This window comes from Trachinotus anak, unplaced genomic scaffold (genome assembly GCF_046630095.1).
Source record: "Trachinotus anak isolate AG129_WGS33_773 ecotype Australia unplaced genomic scaffold, CSIRO_AGI_Tana_v1 ptg000002l, whole genome shotgun sequence".
Taxonomy (NCBI): Eukaryota; Metazoa; Chordata; class Actinopteri; order Carangiformes; family Carangidae; genus Trachinotus; species Trachinotus anak.
Genome location: NW_027273853.1, coordinates 12,414,308 through 12,433,930, shown reverse-complemented (window position 1 = coordinate 12,433,930; position 19,623 = coordinate 12,414,308). Strand labels below are relative to the sequence as shown.

The 19,623-nt window shown below is 40.7% G+C and overlaps 2 protein-coding genes across 2 annotated transcripts; both read left to right on the top strand.

The window, feature by feature from the left end:
• Positions 1-695: 695 nt before the first annotated feature.
• Positions 696-11,449, top strand: sema7a (semaphorin 7A (JohnMiltonHagen blood group)). The gene is made up of 14 exons (XM_071498457.1): positions 696-994; positions 2,001-2,140; positions 2,930-2,971; positions 3,104-3,199; positions 3,567-3,669; positions 3,879-3,989; positions 4,320-4,462; positions 6,269-6,447; positions 7,301-7,409; positions 7,898-8,093; positions 8,288-8,400; positions 9,192-9,337; positions 9,478-9,536; positions 9,639-11,449. Exons 1-14 carry the CDS (start codon positions 874-876, stop codon positions 10,049-10,051), a joined length of 1,971 nt encoding a protein of 656 aa, XP_071354558.1. The 5' UTR covers positions 696-873; the 3' UTR covers positions 10,052-11,449.
• A 3,745-nt stretch (positions 11,450-15,194) lies between these two features.
• Positions 15,195-18,870, top strand: islr2 (immunoglobulin superfamily containing leucine-rich repeat 2). Its single transcript, XM_071498366.1, has 2 exons — positions 15,195-15,519; positions 16,274-18,870. The coding sequence occupies exon 2, from the start codon at positions 16,283-16,285 to the stop codon at positions 18,419-18,421; it is 2,139 nt and encodes a 712-aa protein (XP_071354467.1). The 5' UTR covers positions 15,195-15,519; positions 16,274-16,282; the 3' UTR covers positions 18,422-18,870.
• Positions 18,871-19,623: the final 753 nt, after the last annotated feature.

Below are 19,623 nucleotides of genomic sequence, written 5' to 3'. Positions count from 1 at the left end.
ATAACAGGCACATAAGTCTGGTCTCATCCTTTCATTTCCCCTGCACTCACTTGTTTTTTAGAGTATAGTGGAAACCAATGCAGTCCAATGTAACAATCCTCCTGATGTTTGCCACCCAAGGCAAGTTTGATTGAGAGAGAGAGAGGTGCCTTAAGGAGAATTTAAGGGTTTCCAGACGTTGTTAAATCCAGTAGATGGCAGTAATGCAGATAGCCAAAACGACAGGTGTGCTCTCTCTCATGCCTTGGGGTGTGAAATGGAGAGGAAGACCGACCTTTTTTACCAGATCCATTCTTGATCATACCTGCATGATGCATCACCAAGTCTCACTGTGTTGGCTGATCTAAAGTTTAAGAACTGGTTGTGGGACAAACGTGGGGGGGGGGGGCAAGTTAGGCTTACAACTCTGAACAGGTTGGATGTTAGAAGCAACATTTCAAGAGACCATAAGCATGTGTCAGTGAATAAAGCTGAAAACGAAGCAGCGTATATCATCACTTCAACATCATTTCTTCCCTTTCACATGCTGACACTGGTGTTTATAAATATTTAACCCGCTGGGGAAAACGAGGAACGGTCAGCAGGCTACAGTGGAAAAGGAAATATATCCGTCTGGAAACGTTTCATATCTATACGGATGAGTCAGCCAGCCTCACTCCACCCTTGACCATCACTCGAACTCGCCCATATCTAGTTTGGCTCTTCATTTAAACGAGATATTTTATTCCTCCCTGACCATATCTGGGAGGGAGGCTGGTGTAGGAGGAGTCTGGAGCGGCGCTCTCGCTCTGGTCAGATAAGCTGCGCTGCGAACAGCTTCAGTACAGGAGATATAAATATATAGATACAAATATCCACAAGGTGAGGCGCAAAATGAGGCCATTTGTTATCATTTTTATTTGGCTTGCTGGGAATCTTCGGCTCGTCCTTGGTGTCATTTTGAAGGACGCACCGACTCTTGGATTGACAAATACTCCGAGGCTTCTGAGCAAAGGTAAGGTTCATTTCTCATCTCTGCATTTCCACTGACAAAATGAATTGTGTTTTCATCTGTAGCTATCCATAGAAAATCAATGGCTCGAATCAGTGTAGCTGTCTAGAAATTGGCCTGCAGTTAATCCCGTCTTCGGATCCCTCGCAAAGCTCGCAAAGATACCTACGTGAGTTCAGACAGACGATCATCTTTACTCTCCCAAGTTAATGATCAGGCAGCACAAGGAGTGGGAATAAAAATTGTCCTTGGCCGCCAAACCCACCTGTAGACACACCATCACATGTCCCACTTTAGAATCAAACACAGGTTAAATTAATTCAGCTCATTTGTAGACATATACATGACATACGCACACATGTGCATTCATGTTATTAATATAATTTTACAGATTACAGTCACAGATTCAATGGTGATTTTTATTATTACAGGTTGAGAAGGAAAACTGTATCAGACACATATTACAAACCACAAGTACAACAAGAAAGTAGCTACTGTCTCAAAAACGACCATACAACTCTGTGACTACAGTACGGACAGAGGTTGGGGTTCAAACAGCATCAGACATTTTAGTGTCTTTTTCTTCCCTCACTGGATGTTTCTGTAATGAAACTCTGTAGATCTAAGCCAATCACACAGACTTTAAGTACTTGAATTAGCATATTGGAATTTCTTGGGAACCTGAGGAGAAAACAACACTATGCAACATGATCCTATCTTCTGCCTGCTGCTTATTCTGCAGAACTTGACAGGTGTTTATACTGGACTTACAGGGAGCTCTGCTGGGAGCTGAAGACTTACTGCAGACACTGAGCTTTAGTCTTTCAGCAAGATCTTTATGTCTATATTTTAACTTTGTTCATCCCACCCTGTCACTGGATCAAACTGACAGTAGATATTTTTGATGTGACTGCACAATGCTGGCATTGACATTGTTCAGTCTGATCTTCACTAACATCCTCCCAAGTCAAAAATATGACAATGTGACCCTTCATTTTTCCCCCCTCAGATACAGTCAGTGGTGGATTTGCTTACCAAGTCTCTCAGAATCACAGCGTCTTCTTCTATCCTGAGGACTCTGAGGAGATGTATATTGGCGGCACTGATTTTGTGTTAAAACTTAAAATGGATGACTATCGTGTCATAGAGGTGGGTGAACTATTGCTTTCCATCTTATTATTTCATTTATTTTATAACCTGCAGAACACACACACACACACACACACACACACACATATATATATATATATATATTTATATCGAGTGAGGTCAAGTCATCTCATATTTCATTGATGTCCTCTCAGCTTGATATCTGTGTGGAAGTGCAGCTGGTCATAATTAGATGCCACTGTAACAGATGGCTGTTTGTTCACTGACAGGAACTCCCTTTCAAAGCCAGATTTGGCTTCAAGCTGCTGATGTAGTGCAGGTGGTGAACACAACACAAACAGACCCTGCTGACATATAATATACTAGAGTTTCCATCGTATTAGAAAATTCAGATAATGCCATCAGCAGTGAGAATACTTTTGTTCATCCTCTCTTAAGAATGAATGAGGGATGGGCTATTGATTGTTGTCCATTAAACTAGAGCATATGACGGCTCAGACCATAAGACATGCATAGATTTTCATTTCACTGATGGATATTAGTCTGTAGCAGGACCAGCTGAAGCCATTGAAAGACATTATCTTGAGTGAACCAGGTTTCACCAAAACTGTGCACCTAAGAAAGAAAATCTCAGATGGGTGCCAGATTTTTTTAATATTATATAATCACCAAAAGCGCCACATTTTTGGGCAGAGCTGTAAGTGCAATACTCTTGTATGGTTAGCAACTGATAAGGACTTGTTCATTTTCTATTAATAATGTCTGACTCAAAACTAAAAGACCTTGTTAGTTTTTTTTTATTTGTTCACTGATTGATTTCTCCTGCAGAAATTTACTCTGAAAACAACGGGACAACAGCATTGCCAAGAGGTTGGTAACTAGAGAATGATGATTTATGTGGTCAGAAACTGTTCAATCGGTTTGCTAAGTAATGGATTTTTAACATGAAATATAGAATCAGTTCTGTGTAATGACTCGGCAATAACAGTGTCTGTGTCGTAGGGTCCCTGTGAAAATGTCATCACTGTCATTGAGAAGTTTCAGGACAGCCTGTTTGTCTGTGGGACAAATGGACGCAAACCACAGTGCTGGAAACTTGTGAGTGTGAAAACACAACAATTCTTAGTTTTCAGGTGATTATACCCAATTGAAAACATAATTCTAAATATTCCATTCCATTTCTGTCAATAGATCCCCCTAAATCCTGCACACTGGTCCTTTAATGCCATATCTGTCTGTTAAACTGTAGTTTTTTTTGTGTGTGGCTATACTGGCAACAGCAGGGCACAGCTGACTAAAACATGGAGCTGTTTGATGAAGTGACTGTGGTTCTGGTTAAACTTAATTATACAACCCTGTTTTATAATTTAGGTAGGGTGTTGGGTGGCTGGTGTTAAGTGTTTCAGTATTTTTCCATCACAGTTGTCTATAGAACTAACTTTCGTGACTGTCTGTTGCTCCACAGTTTCCATCAGTGAACAATCAATCTCATGAAATAGTGGAGAGTTATGAGGGGAAGGGCATCTCTCCATTCGTGTACACCCACAACTCCCTGTCACTCACAGTAGGTATGTCCAGTACAGTACAGTGCAGCATCTTGCATAACTTTAGGCCATGTGTTTGAAGGTTTAAAAATGTGGCTCAGAATTGCAGACTTATGTAACAATAACAAGTCATGTGTGATCGCAGAGTTGTTAAGCCAGTGCATTTTCACAGAAATATACTGAATATTGAACATTTCTGCTGCGTCTTCATGTGACGTCTCTGCTATTTTTAGAGGGGGACCTATATGCAGCGGCACCGTTGGATGCTGACAGAAGTTCATTACAGTTTAGAAGGAGAGCTGGTAGGAGAACTAATGTGTGGATGTATGACAGCTGGGTCACAGGTGGGTAAATGACTGAAATGTCTGATGATTATTACACTGCAGTGTTGCAATGCGACAATACAAAAATGCTCCCATGCAGGGAAAATATGCAATAATTAATATTTCTGATCCTGCATGAAGTAATGCACTTGATTCATATCATTTCATGTGAATGTGTGTCCTGAAACTGCTCAACCCTTATGTCATATTGTTCTGTCATCTCTTCCTGTGCAGAGTGATTCTCTGGTGTTGTTTTTTCCATGCCCAGCTAGTGCGTCACATATTATGGGCTGGCCCTGCACTGTGCTGTAAACAGTGGAGTTTGGTAAAGATATCCTCCTCTTTTCACAGAGCCCACATTCATATCTGCGTCCTGGGTGAAGCGAAAGGAAGACCCTGACAATGAGAAAATTTATATCTTCTTCCGTGAAAAGAACTCAGACCACAGCCCAGAGGCCGACCCCTGGATATCAAGGGTTGCCAGAGTCTGTAAGGTATGCTGGACACTTGGCTTATGTCAGTAAAGCTCTCACATTTCTAAACCCCTAAGCTCCCCAAAAACTCATTAGCTCAGCTTCAGTAATCAAGCTATTGGCCATCCAAATCTAGTTCAAGTACCGGTAACATGGAAGGTCAATACCAGTAGACCACACAATTTGAAAAATGTTGTTACTTTTGATGATACAGGATTCATGTTAAATGTCAAAATGCATTCAGAAAGACAAAAAGGCTGTGAGGGAGTAGCCGCAAGCATGACTTTCTGAGTCACACGAATCCACAAACTTTTATTTTGGTTTGGTTTGGCATAAGCCTACCAATAGTGATTCTTAAAATCTTTTATCATTATGCAACAGCAAATGTACTGTCATGTACAAGAGAGCAACTTGTTATTTGTGACTTCAGTGCATCTTATTGGTACCGTTCCTATTTCTGCTAGTATTATTACTTCAAACAGGAGTGGGAATTACCATAATCTATCTAATACTCCTTTTCCACCCACTAAACAAACATTATTTAAATGCCGATCTAATATAAAATTAAAGAAAATTGAGCCATTAAAATATTAAACAAATAAAAATAGGGAGCTGAGCAATGGGCCAGAATGACTCACATTCAGACATTTAAGAGTTTCCTGGCATAGGCACTTTTCACCTTTTTCATACACTTGTTAAGTACAGGAAAATCATTTTTAGTGCGTTCCATGTTGAGGGCATTTAGTGAAACAACATTCATGTATATATTTTTTTTGTTATGGTCATAAAATTAAATTTGCTTTTTTGCAAGATGACTCAAGATGACTATAAGAGACATCTATAAGTATCTAAAGTATATGTATCAAAGTTTTGTATCATGTCACAAGCATAAAATAGATGCTCTGTTGAGGCAAGGAATTGTGGGACAACATTAGCTCCTTTCCTTTCATATAGAAAGTCCAGTCTATCCTAAACTAAGGGAGATAAGATAGGAAGTAGTGAAGCTCATTTCCTCAGTATTTAGGGAATTTGACCAGCTCTTATCATGGCTTCCAATTAGATGTTTTTCATCATTTCACTCATACTGTGTAATAGATAGATATACATAGGCCAGTATAACGCATAAACAATGCTTTCATTAGATTCATTAGATTTATCAACATCATGATTTATGCAGTAGTAGTAATACAGTATTTGTTCAATATATATTAGCTCAGTGAAATGCAATAATAATGTTGTGCTTTGTCAGTGTGTTTCCTGCTTTGCCAGTCAAATGTGATGTAATGCCCCCATCTGTCAAAGCAGTGTTGTTTGATATTGACACCAGTCTTTGTTCCATTCAGGAACAATGGTTAAGGTCAGCCACTATATACAGGTTTATCAGTAGAGTTATAACACATGCATATGCTCATACAGAGGGCTCAGGCTGTCATCATGGATTATATGATAACATTGTAAGAAATGAATTATTGGCTTGCACTGTGCTAAAAAACAAAGGGTGATGGAAATATAGTGGGAAAGGTGATACGCTAAGGTTTTGTGAATACAGTGCCAGGCTCTGACAAGTGTACATATAATTAAAATATCTAACCAGATTAATGTATTAGTACAATGGTCTGTGCCAGGTGGTCTCCCTTCCTCTTCCTAGATTAACTACTGTCTTTTCACCCTTGTTATTTGACATCCGAGCAAAACAAGACTTGTTCCCCAGATATCATGGCCCATTTCATGTCAGTCCTATTAAATAATGCTTAGCTGATGAATTTCAGCTTGCAAGCAAAGTGAAAGAGCATCTCCCTGGTGTAATTTATCTGTATTGTTTTACAGGTAGATGAGGGAGGATCAAAAAGATTCTTCCAGAACATGTGGACATCTTTTCTCAAGGCTCGCCTTGTCTGTGGATTTCCAAAAGAGTCACTATACTTCAACCGTCTCCAAGACATTTATGTGCTTCATGCTGAAGACTGGCACGACACCAGAGTCTATGCCCTTTTCACTAGTAGCTGGTTCGACACTTTCCCTTCCTTTATTGTTAGCAACTAAGCAGCAATAGCTCTTGCTTCATATTGAAAGCTCAGCATTTTGAAATATTTTGGAGACAAAGCTAACCTTGGCTTGTAGGGGTTGACTTTTGCAATGTGTTGCAGAATAGGTTTTAATAACAAACGCCATGGAGAGTGGGGTTTCTACATGACCAAAACATAGACAAATATCAAAAAACTAAATCTGAATGTGCTCCTGAGGTTACATGTTGATGTACTACTTACGTAAGGGTTTACTCTTAAAGATTAGACCCACACATAAGATAAACATTATGTGCTATAATGTTATGTTATGTGCTGCAACGCAGACTTTCTGTTAAGAATTTTGAGTTTTCAAGCCCATAGTATCGTCAGGATTATCTTGTCAGATTTGACAAAGCTCCTCCAGAGCCTCAGAATATCTGACACAAGCTGAGTGGTACTTCACACACAAAGTAAACTGACCATTATGTGTAAATTCACTGGGACATGCCTCACTGAATTCCAGCCAGAGCAGTTTATCACAATATGTACTGTATTTGCTCTATGGCCAAGGGAGCTGTCGTTCTACCACTCAACCAAACCTCTGACAACTGGCAGGACCTTATGTTTAAGTGGAAACTGCATATTTGTTTACAAGTATGGAGGGTTTACCACTAATTCTGTCAGATACACAAAGTTTGATTGATGGGGTTGTATGAATCTGGTATGATCTGTTTTGTGAGGACTGCACCCACTTCTTCTGTTCCCTGTGCCAAAACCTTTTGTAAAAATCCAATCATTACTCTTGAGGTTTTCTGCTAGCCATGTTAACCTCAGTTGTCTATTTCATTTCTAGGAACTCCACAGCAGTTTGCATCTATTCTGTAGGAATGATTGAGGAAATATTTGAGAACTCAACTTTCAAAGGCTACAACAAAGACATTCCCAAACCAAGGCCAGGAACGGTAAGGACGTGTTTTGTTGGTTTCCAAACATGTTACATCAATGTTTGGAAACCTGGAAAATGTGTGTCTATTTTTGTTATACTCATCAACTATGGTTCAGTGTTTCCATCTCTATATTTAGAGATTTTTTATATGAAGTCTATTTGAGTTCAGTCCTGCTGTTAAGGAACTAAGGGGCCCATGAATGTAGATTTGCAGAATTTCCGCTCTATGGAGTAAACAATTTTATGTCCAGATGGTTACTTTTGGTGTTGTGTTATATACATAAATACCCTGTGGTCCTTCTATTCAGTTTACAGTTGGAGGAGTTTATCTCTAATTTGTTGTTATACAACTTTCTATATACTTGTATACCTTGTATATCCAAAGATTTTAGAAGTGGTTAATCTGGATGTATACTGCAAATATTCAGTTCATGTTCCGATTACATTCCGTGTGCAGGCCACTTCCAAATAAAAAAAACAACTTTGTGTCCATGTATCTTTCAGTGTTTAAAAGATAGCAGGACCCTGCCACCAGCCACAGTCAGTGTGGTTAAGGATTACCCAGAAATGAATGACTGGGTTCACTCCATACAGTACACGGCTCCATTTTATATAAGTGACAACAACTATACCAAGATAGCTGTGGACCAAGTTCAAGCAGTGGACCAGCACGTGTATAACGTCCTGCTTCTAGCCACTGGTAAACTGTTCCATATATAGACAATCACATTTCTTTGTTTTGCCATGTGTGTGCTGTGTGTTTCCTCACTGACCTCTCTTATAATCATGCATTGTTATAATTCTTATGAAAAACAATGGGCAAAAAATATAACATATAGTAGCAATCCCAAAATAACACCATTTCAAATTGCTGTCTGTGTGTTGTTCCAACAGATTCTGGGAAGATCCATAAAGTCTTAGAGGCTGGATCTGAACCTTTCATCATCTCTGAAACACAACTCTCCAACAGTTCAACCATACATTCAATGAAACTGGACTCCAAAAAGGTACAGCTAATTTAAAATGCCATTTGTAAATGTCATACATTGTGTGTTGAAGTGTTGTCAGTGCTTTTGTCAGTTTGCCACTGCTCTGAGATGATAAAAATGCTTTTTTTACACTAGTGAAATTTAAACTACTACTATTACTGATAGGCCTCTGCTGCATCTTGCTGCACTCTGCCTGGATATCTAAACTTTTATCCACTCCTTCCTGGCTGAACAAGTATTAGGATTATTTGTTTGCACTGATACTAAACATATCAAATGTGCAGTACTGTAGCTAGTCACCAGCCAAAGATCTCAGGATTATCCTCAATGCACATGCACAAATGTCCAAAAAAAGAGGCTCCGCTTGACAAGCCCCAACCTTTGTCAATGGGACATGGTCACACCAATGAAAATTTACAGAAACAATAGATACAATTTCAACTGCTGGAAGGCAAGCTATCTTTCAGAGACAATAGCCTGCTGCCACCACAGATGGGCAGTAAATTACATCATGAATGCAAACAGGCAATATCAGATCCTTTATGATACAGATTGCTGTTCGTTATCATTCTAAGTAATGCCTGTTTTTAGCTTTAACTGGGAAAGCACCGCTTGCCCTGACAGCATGCCACTAGTGTAATGTGAAAGGGGATGCCTGTAGTGATGTGCATCTTTCAGCTCATTGTTTTGGTTTGCCCACTGGCAACTTTACTGTTTAGGTTTTTATTTATTGCACTGCGCTTAAGGGAACAAAAAAGCTGTTAATGCAGCCCCAAAGGGAGATTATGTTTTTGTCTTTCATTGCTCAGAAAAAGTTAGTTGTGGGTTTTTCGGAGAAAATCTCCACTGTGGACCTCCAGAGGTGTCAGGAGTACAAAAACTCCTGTGAAGATTGTGTTCTGGCCCGGGACCCATATTGTGCCTGGACTAAGTTTGGATGCACCCCAACTGTCCCGTAAGTGTTGACATTGATCATACCAAGACCCTTTGATCCACAATAAGAGTCGAACATTTTATAGTATAAAACAGATCATCTCACATAAAAAAATGTACTAGATAGAACATGTTTTTTTTTTGTTTTTTTTTTGTTCACAGTGGGGGCATTCAAAATGTCATGAATGGGGAAATATCTGTGTGTCCTACATCAGTAGAAGGTAACTTATGATCACACTGCTATTATTCATGCTGAATACTGGCTAAAGGCCCGCAAAATTATGGTCATATCTATATTTTATTTTGTTTTTATTTTTTTTTAGGACAAAAGCAAGTAAACCGGACCAAACGGGAGATAGATTCCTCATCATCAGTGAATTTGAGTTTGACAGCTCATTCAGTCCCCCTGAGTGTCCCTTTCTACCTGTCATGCCCTATAGACTCTTACCATGCTGTCTACACCTGGGAGCACAAAGGCCAGAGCAGCCCTTGTCTGCAAATGCAGTCTAACTGCTTGCACCTCATCCCTGCCATGGCACAAGAGAACTATGGCGTCTACGAGTGTGTTTCCAAAGAGAAAGACTACACGAAAGTGGTGAAAAAATACCAGCTTACACAGCACATGATCCACACAATGCCAGAAAGCAATACCCCTAAAATAAATGATGCATCAGCTGTTGCGTTGCAGACAGTAACTATCATACTTGGACTGGCTGTAGCAGTAAGTACTAATTAGTATTTAAACCTTCCTCTATGTTCTCTGTGAAAGGTTGTCCTGTTGCTCAAAACCACACATTTGAAAATGGAGCATTAACATTCACTGGTCCTTTGTCCCTGCCGTGGCTGAACTATCCAGGATGCAGGCAGCACTAGAGGAAATCCACTGTAACACCAACAAAGCTCAGCAGCTCAAACTGGAACAGCAGAGGTGTTTGGCAGAAAAGTTTCAAATCTACAGGAAGAAACTGTAGCCAAATTTAGAGGCCAGAGCAGGAACAGCGTGGTGTGATGGAAGGAGCAAGCAGCGCAGCATGCAGTTTAAAACATCTTAGGGACCCTAATAGAGCCTCATGGTGTTTGTTTAGATTTTGATTTGAGCATCCTGCATGAAGAAATTAAATTTTTTATGAAGTTAGTACTTTCTTTTAAGACAAGGAAAAGAGGGAATCTGAGGGAATGCCTTTGAACAGGGTTCAGTCTTTATATGACCGTAACACTCAAACCAAGCACACCATTAAAATGTAAGCTTTCAGACGGTCATTTGATGTCAGGAAATTGTTATTCTCCTGAGTGTTTTTTTGTTTGTGCCTCACTCGGATGATGTCTTTCAGTGTTTAGGGAAGGGTGGAGGCACCCAGAGACCCTCACTGAATGTTCCAGATTTGTTCAAGCCCTCCCAATGTGGTAACTGTCAGTGGGAGGGAGCTGTTTGAAAAATATGCAATGAAAGATGTTGTGTTACAGAGCAAACAATGTCTAACTTATAGACTAAATGCACCTTTTTAAATTTACACATGGATTTTGGCCAAAAATGTAAATTTAAATGTAAAAGTAAGTTTTTGCACTTGACATAGAACTGATTTGACATAGTTGTTGTACTCACACAATGTGCACAGATCTGTTAGTGAAGTACGTTTTGAATTAGCTATACTTTTCTGAACAGTTATTCTGGACAGTCTGGAAAGCGAGACTATGTAACTTTAGTTAAAGAGAAGCCACTCTTGCCATAATTGACAATTGCGAGTAACAGTAAATGCTAAACCAATAGAGATAAGTCAGAGAACTGGCTTTGTAACGTCCATAACGGAGCAATATCTGGCTTAAGTTTGCTAATATTAGCTAACATTAAGCTACAAAAAGCACACTAGACCAAGTAAGACAGTAGCAACAAAATGTGCAATGAAGTGAGCAGTTCTATGTTTTAGTGTCAGTAAAAACTACAAAGCTAAATATATTTATTACATAAACACTATTTTGGTACGATTTTAACATTTATTTTATTGCTAAATCTTCTTTCATATTTGAGATCTTTGTACTTGTTAGTAACTTGTCAATGTTCAGAAATTGATTATTTTTTCTGTATAATGTTATATTATGCTACTGATATTTATCATTAAAAGAAAAAAAGATTGGAGCTGAAAATCTTTAATATTGTTCACATGGTATCAAAGTCATAACTCTCTTCATTGATCCATACATCATAGATCATATGATCTGAATTTATTCTTCCTTAGTAGGCCATACCTTCATCAGACATAGCCCTCACCCACATGCAGTCTAATCAAAGAACAGACAACACTGTAAGGATCTTTAGCTTAATCCGTCTGGTTCCTGGATCCAAAGTCTGAACCCTGCTAAGGATGACTAAGCGAGTACATCTTGTTTACATAAGAAGAAAAACCACACAACAACTACACCATGTCTCTTTTACAATCTCTCCAGAACCACTCAGGTTGGAATCCTACATTCTTGTCAGTTTTTTCTTTCAGATTAACTAATTGAGAAACTCCATGAGATTTTCATGTTGTTTATATTTTATTTATCCTAGATTCAAGGTTTACACATCTACACAACACCACTGAATCTGATTTCAATTTTCAGATACCAATCACCACTAATACTTGTCATAGAATGAACTGCTGTGACTTTTAGTGATGCTGAAGGCAGAGCATTAGTAACAGGCTTTAAGAGACGAAGCCCAATCGTCTAGATGGGTTAGATCTCATTTTTGTGACCAAATCCTGCTGTTACTATGTTGGGTTGTGGGAATGACTTGTTTAAATGACTCACCCTTACTTTAGTCCTTCCTTCCACCCTTACTTATTATCATTCAAAACAACAGTCACATGACATATAGTAAGTGAAATACTCTTTCTGCCCATAAGGTCTACCTAACACCATAATTTTTGCCAGTTGTTTTCATCTGAGATTTCATCCCAGACTTAACAGTTTAATAAGAGGTGGCTGTGCATGCTTGCACAGTCTTGCAGTCAGCCTCAGGTCACTTTCATGAAGATCATGGAGTCTGTGACTTAAGCCAGATCTGACATGACAACAGCTAAGTGGCTCCTGTGAATAAGTCTCTATCTACAGGCCAGCAACATGGTTATCTGACAACCTTTGGCATTACACTAAGCATCACAGACAGGATTTTCTGAAGGCCTGCTTTAAGATACCTTCAGGCTCTAACACTCATAAGTGTTGCCAGCTCTGATTCTGGATGGCGCCAGGCTGCAATCTGGTCTATGATATGAGTTCCCTTTAACCTTGATCTCCAGAGGATTTGGGGTACTGCTTACAGCTCAAAGTTTTTCCTGTTGTGCTTCAGCAACAGGAAAAACTGACTGGAATGAAGCCAAAATAAAAGCAACAATGAAACAAAAACAAACAATGGCTTCTAAAAAAGGAAAGAAAGTCGATAGCTGGAACCACACCCTGTGGATTAAAAATACCATAGGTGTACTTCAAACACATGAAATTGTGATACATTTCCAAAGCACAACTTGGAAATTAATTATATAAAATATATTTAATAATTGTATGCTTGTATAAGTTACTTTTCTTTTTTCCTTTTTTGTAAGTTACTTGTTTGTTGAATATACAAGTATACAAATTCAGTCTGTAATTACAATATTTTAACAGCAGGGGTCACTGTTGTCTAACAGGACCAACATGTTTACAGCCACAACTATATTGTCGCTGAATTCCTAAGCCCAGATCCTTCAGCCTGAACTGGCCTTCATCAGAAAAGTGCGTGCAGTTCGATCAGAGCCACTGTAAAGATCTTTAGCTTAAAGCCTAATGCTGATGATATATGAAGGCATACAGATTCTGTCTGTAACTGTAGTGTTTTGGCAGCAGAGGTCACTGTTGTCTAATAAGACTATGCAGCTTTCAGGTGAAAGCGACAGCATGCAGATGACATCCTCCCAGAATTTCTTCCACTGGAGAAACGACTTCTTCATCTAAATGGCCTCCGACAAAGAGAGACGAGGCCAGAGCACCGGCCGACCGACCACTGGGACTGCTGGCTCAAATCCCGGATGTCCGATGGACCGTCAAAACATCCAAAATATTTTCTTCTGTGTTAGTAACACGATGCTACATAATGTTACATGTCTGTTTTCCTTAGTGACGGCTACATAACGTTAGCTGACTCGCTGTTGCTAGCTAGCTGGCTCACCGTCAGCGATGCCATGGAGCATATCCCGTCAATGCTAACATGGGCCAACGGTTGCGATTAGATTGTCCGCAGGGTAACTTTATTCAGTTGTGCCACTTGTGTGTTCAGTGGCCCGTTTTCGCTCGCCTCTCTGACGCCTTTCTGACTGAGAAGGTGTGGGTAGGAGAGAGGAGGCGGGGGTGTAGGGGTGTCCTAATGGAGGCCTGAGGTGTGGCTGACAAAGCAGTCGTTTTGGTGTGAGATACTGGTTGTGTAGTGCGACATCTAGTGGCAGTGACCGTTTACGGACCCTTTAACTACAGTATCAAACCCTTGATAGTTAAAGTTCAATATGTAAATTGAAACCGTTTGCTTCATTAAAAGACCCTTTTCTAAAAACGTTTCCAATGTAAGCGATGGAGGGCAAAATCCACACATGTGCAAAAATACATTTCAACATTTTTCAGAAGTTGCAGCTTCAGCAGCCCCAGTTAATCAAATCAAGTGAGCACCCTCATAAGTTATCCTGATGGTGTTTGGGCATCTCTTAATATCACTGGTTGTGGAGTTTGCAGTCACTGCTGTTTATTGGTTAATAACACAGCGAAATATGCTTCTAAGGTTTCTTATGGCTACTTTAGGGTGGATCTAGCTATTAGGACAGTTTTTTTTTGTAATTCTATCATGTGATCACATTTTTGTCATCAATTAAAAAAAAAAAGAGAATCAAACACATGACACATTGCTGAATTCCTCAGCTACAGCAGTAACTTACACACTGATGCTTCAGTTTTAATGTTTAATGTTAATAATAATGTCATATATAATAGTATATCAGTCAGAGGGAACAGACAAATACTCTTTAATAATGTAATGTCGCTACTTGTAGCTACTTAAGTCATTTCTTCATGCAGGAATTTTACTTGTAATACATCGCTGTACTACTTTTATGTAGTTATAACTGGTAGGAAAAGCAAAGGGTGTGAATACTTTTTCCATCACTGTGTTTTGTCATGGCCAAGTGGGTTCATACTGTAGTACACCAGACGATGGCAGTATTTTAGTAGGAAACAAGTCTCTGCAAGCAGCCTACTAACACTAATCAACATGACTCGAACAATTAAGGAACAATAATGAATAATAATGTTGATTAAGAAAAAAAAAAGATAATAATAGGCTTAAAGTCAAAGGCGACCTCATGAATTTAAAACAAACCAGCGGATTAGTCACCAAAACGTTGAGACTATTCAATGATTAAGAATAACTTTGTTGTTGTTGTTGTTTTGTTTTACCTTAAAGTTATTACCATTAGCTTTCTACTTGCGATTATCATATTTTAACTGACGCTCAGGAATAAATTCAGAGGTCACATAATGCTAGAAATGCCATCAAATGATCTGGATCAGATGTGCCTCAAGATTTTGGGTCTTTTTTTTTACTTTAGACTCCGCTTAAATTCAGCCTCTTTCAGTTTGTTTGTTTTATATTTATCATGAAAGATTAGTTCGAATAATGCTGCAGGAAACTGTCTGTAACCTGCCTCTCGCAGCACAACTAAACTTAAGATCTGTCAGTGCGTTTGGAAACTCAGGCTTCTTAAAAGACAATAGGCTGTGGTTAAACCGAATGAGGTCAAAGATTAGGCTCGGGTCGGGGTACTAAATTAAACATGGAATCGTAAATTATGAATTTTCTTTGAGGGTGGAGGACCCGGAGCTTCTGTATCTTTAATATTGAGGAGAGAGATGGGAGAGGCTGCGCGTTCACGGTTCCTTTTCTCGCTCCGCGGCGACGGGAACGCGCAGTGGATCCCACTCTCGCTGGAGAGGGAAAAAAGCGCCGTCGGATTGCAACAGCGACTCGCCGGGAAAAATGTTGCCTCCATCGCCCTTCATCAGCGCTGCGCAGGTCCGCAAAAGTCATGTGAAAGGATCCACAACACACGAGGACTCGAGTTTTTTCGACCTTTAAACTTGTTTCAGAGGATTGTAAACTCCGGGGGTGATTTATAAGACGCGGGAACCGAAGTTAACATTGAGCAGGTAAGGCGATTCGGTACTTAATGAGGCTGTTACTGTACGAGAAAATAATAATAAAAATACAGATCATCAGCAGTGTCCGGATTAAGGATGAGGTGGAAGAAATCGCCCAGTAGGCCACTTGCAACTCTGATGAATCACAAGGGCATCAGTGCGTAAGTGCGGAAAGGTGCGACGCTCTGCAAATTGGTAATGGGAGCATTGCCATTTAACTCTTTTCCAAAGTAAAGTGTTTTCAATTAACTGGAAAAAAAAACAAAAAACAAAGGTGTCACTGCCATAGACAGACAGTTTGTCCGGACCGGACTGTGAAAACGCGCTTAGAGCAGTGAAGACCATCTGACCCTGAAATTGCTGCAAATACGACACACAGCATATGTGCATATAGATGTCGAAAACTCCTAAAATAAACAATGCTGTGTTTGTGATGGGATGTGGGCAAAATGCAATGGGGAAACTGCGTGTGACGCTTGCAGATTGTATGACAGCAGCAGCCAGTTGTATTATTCATCTTGTGTTGTTGTTTGCAGTGTCTTTGCTTTTATTAGTTTTCAATGCAGTTTTGAAACGTGGTAAAGTGCTGTTGTGCCTTTTATGAAGCATAATTTAGCCTATACTTTTGAATTGATATGAGATAAAAGCTTTCAGAGAACATATCCACTGCTGTAATGGACATAATGGATGTTATGTAGGCATCTGCTAAAATATATAAATATATATATATATTTGGCTAATGTCCGGTAATTGATACTTGCAGGTGCAGAAAATGGCGAGAAGGCTCCTGCAGCTCCTTGCCTTGTGGACTACTGTGATTGGCATTGTGCAGTGCTGTCCAGAGCTCTGCAGCTGCCAGGATAAATTTGCCCACCAGTTTGCAGACTGTGCTTACAAGGACCTGCTGGTGGTACCTGTGGGTCTCCCCTCCAATGTTACCACCGTGAGTCTTTCTGCCAACAAGATCAAATTACTGAAAAGTAAAAGCTTCGTCGGTATCACTCAGGTCACCTCTCTCTGGCTGGCCCACAATGATATCGTTACCATAGAGACGGACACCCTGGCCCCCCTGATCCAGCTCCGCAACCTGGACATCAGTTACAACAAAATTGTGAACTTTCCATGGGAGGATTTGCACAACCTCACTGCCCTGCAGCTTCTGAAAATGAACAACAATGAGATGGTGAACCTTCCAAAGGATGCCTTCTCCACACTCAAAGACCTGAGGTCGCTGCGCATTAACAATAACAAGTTCACCACCATTGTGCGGGGTACGTTCAGCGCTCTCTCCTCCATGTCCCACCTTCAGATTTTTAACAACCCCTTCACATGCTCCTGCAGCCTGGAGTGGCTGAGGGACTGGATCACAACAACTAAGATTTCTGTCCCTGAGCCAAATTCAATTGTATGTGAGGCCCCTGAACACCTGAAAGGCACACTGGTTACAAAGATCCCTAAACTGGACTGTAGGGCCCCTACTGTCACTGTAACCTCACAGCCCAACCTTGAGAACACAGAGCTGAATGAAGGTTTCATGGTCATCTTGAATTGTGAGACAAAAGGGAGCCCCAAACCACAAGTCAGCTGGGAGGTGATTGCAGGAAATCAAAATTATCTGTTCCCTCTGCCATCCACTGCAGAGATAAATGATGCACCAGTTAATGATCAAACAACCAATAATCGATTCCTTGTCTTTAGAAATGGCACTCTCATCATCCCGCGTATGAGTAAAAGGGAAGATGGAAATTACAGCTGCTCTGCCGTGAATGATTTGGGTAAAGCAGAGAGCAGCATTAGAGTGGCTATGGCAGGCACCCAAAAACATGCGAGCAACTCAGGGATCGATTCTACAGTGGGCAAAATCCATCCGTCTGCTAGAAAGCCCACAGAGCCCAAGACCTCTAAAAACAACGTGATCGACCGGGCCAAGCCTAAAGAAAAGACCAGTTCTGAAGTTTCGTCAGACAAAACTGACAGCTCAAAGTCAGTTGTCAGCGTTTCCAAGAACCCCACCCTTGCGACCAAGTGCGGAGTGAGAGAAAGCAGTGAATACATCTCCAACCATGCCTTCAACATGAGCTTGGAGGACCTGAAGCAGTACACCTTTGACTTTGGTGTTATTGCATTAGAGGTGTCAGAAACGGAGGCCAAAGTGCAGCTGAATCCGCTGCAGCTTCCCAGCAGCAAGTCTAACCTTCATCTCAGTCAAACTGAAAACCAGGAAACAGTGAATAAAGAGCCTGTGGGTTTGTACCAGTCCTCATCCAGTAAAGTCAGCCTGGACATGGTCTACCTCTGTGTAAATACAGGAAATGGTCACTCTGTGGTTGAATGGTCCATTATAGAGGAAGGGGTTAATGCCTACCACTTCCGTGGTTTGCAGCCTGGCACCAATTACACACTTTGTCTCACCTATGGGGGACAGGACTGCCAAGTCCAAGTGGTCTTCACAACTAGGAAGAAGATCCCCTCCCTGCTTATCATCGTTGTTGTCAGCATCTTCTTACTGGCTCTGGCCACAGTTCCCTTACTGGGGGCCACCTGCTGCCATTTGTTATACAAGTACCAAGGGAAGACCTACAAGCTGATCATGAAGGCTCACAATCCGGATCAGATGGAGAAACAAATGGCTGGAGACTTTGATCCCAGGGCGTCTTTTGTGGAGTCAGAGAAAACCTTCAATCCCAGCGAGCTGGGGGAGGGGGAGGGAGAGGCCGAGGGAGAGGATGGAGACGGAGAGAGGGAGGCAGAGGGGAGCGTGGTGACCGAGTCCATCCCCGGATCCTCTTCCAAAACCAACCAGGAGGAGTTCGAAGTGGGCTCGGAGTACAGTGACAGATTACCGCTGGGAGCAGAGGCTGTCAACATCTCGGAGGAGATCAACGGCAACTACAAGCAGCCAAGCCGCTGAGCTCCGCCGATGTCTGCGAGCATCATGTAAAATATTTTACTTTTAAGTAACCTACATTCAAGCAGGTAACTCACCCACCATTACCACACGTGAAAAAACGACGGAGCCCGATTAAAAAAAGGTGGATCTTTGACCTTTTTTTTTTTTTTTTTTTCAGAAATTTACTCCGCCGGTCACTGAGATTGTGAATTGATTCATGTGACATTTGTCGTCTACTGTAAGGTTAAAATAGGTAAGATACGTTCACAATGCAAGTCCAGACTTCTAGTTTATCAGACCTCAAAAAGTGAAACATGAAAACAACCAAGTGTTCCCTTTCTGCAGGACAGACGCGGACGGCGAGGCGAGAAGAGTTCATGCGTAAAGACAAAAAAAAAAAAAAAAATGATGTGAAAATTTTAATCGCCAGTTTGGAGAGCACAAAAAAATAACAAAGCAAAAAATAAAAATGCCATACAATATTAAGCCATTTTAAACAAACTGACATCAGGGAAAATCTGCTCTTTCTAAGGTGTGTGCGTCTGCGGATGAGCCCTCTCTAAAAGAAACCTCACACAGGCCAATTATCGTCTCAGGTGTCGGCGCTCCGACTCCACTGGGCTCGTCCACGGAGCCGGAGCCAACTGCTCTGCAGGATGATGTTGGATGAAATGATATAAAACGCAGATAGGCTTATTTGCTTTCGGCGTTTCGGCGCTTGACATCGCACACAGCAGCGTCCTGTCCGCTGTCCTTGCGAGTCCAAAAGGGAAATTTCACTTTCAGCTGTGTTGTGCTCAACGGGATATCCCAGGTTATATACCGACGACATGTTGTTTCACGTAATGTATAAGGCTTTAAAAAAAAAATGTGCGATTTTAACCTCTTAATCCACGGGTGCTTGCTATAGCCTACTACTCTCGCTTTTTACAATGGAGGTGTCCATGGCATGTCACACGTATTTCCTTGTGTGGTTTTTATTAGTGTAGTCTAGAGGACTTTAGATGTTATACTGTCAACCTGTGATGTAAAGCCATGTGAATTGAAATTATTCTTTTTTTACGACGGTGAGTTTAAATGAAGCCTCAGCAAAGAGGGCGCATGTGAGCGTCTGACGGCTTCACTGTCTTGTAATTTGATGCATAGTGAGTTTTTTGTGAACTATGTTGTAAAACAAGAAACCCAGTGACCTTTTGAGATTTTTTGATATCATTTTATGTAAG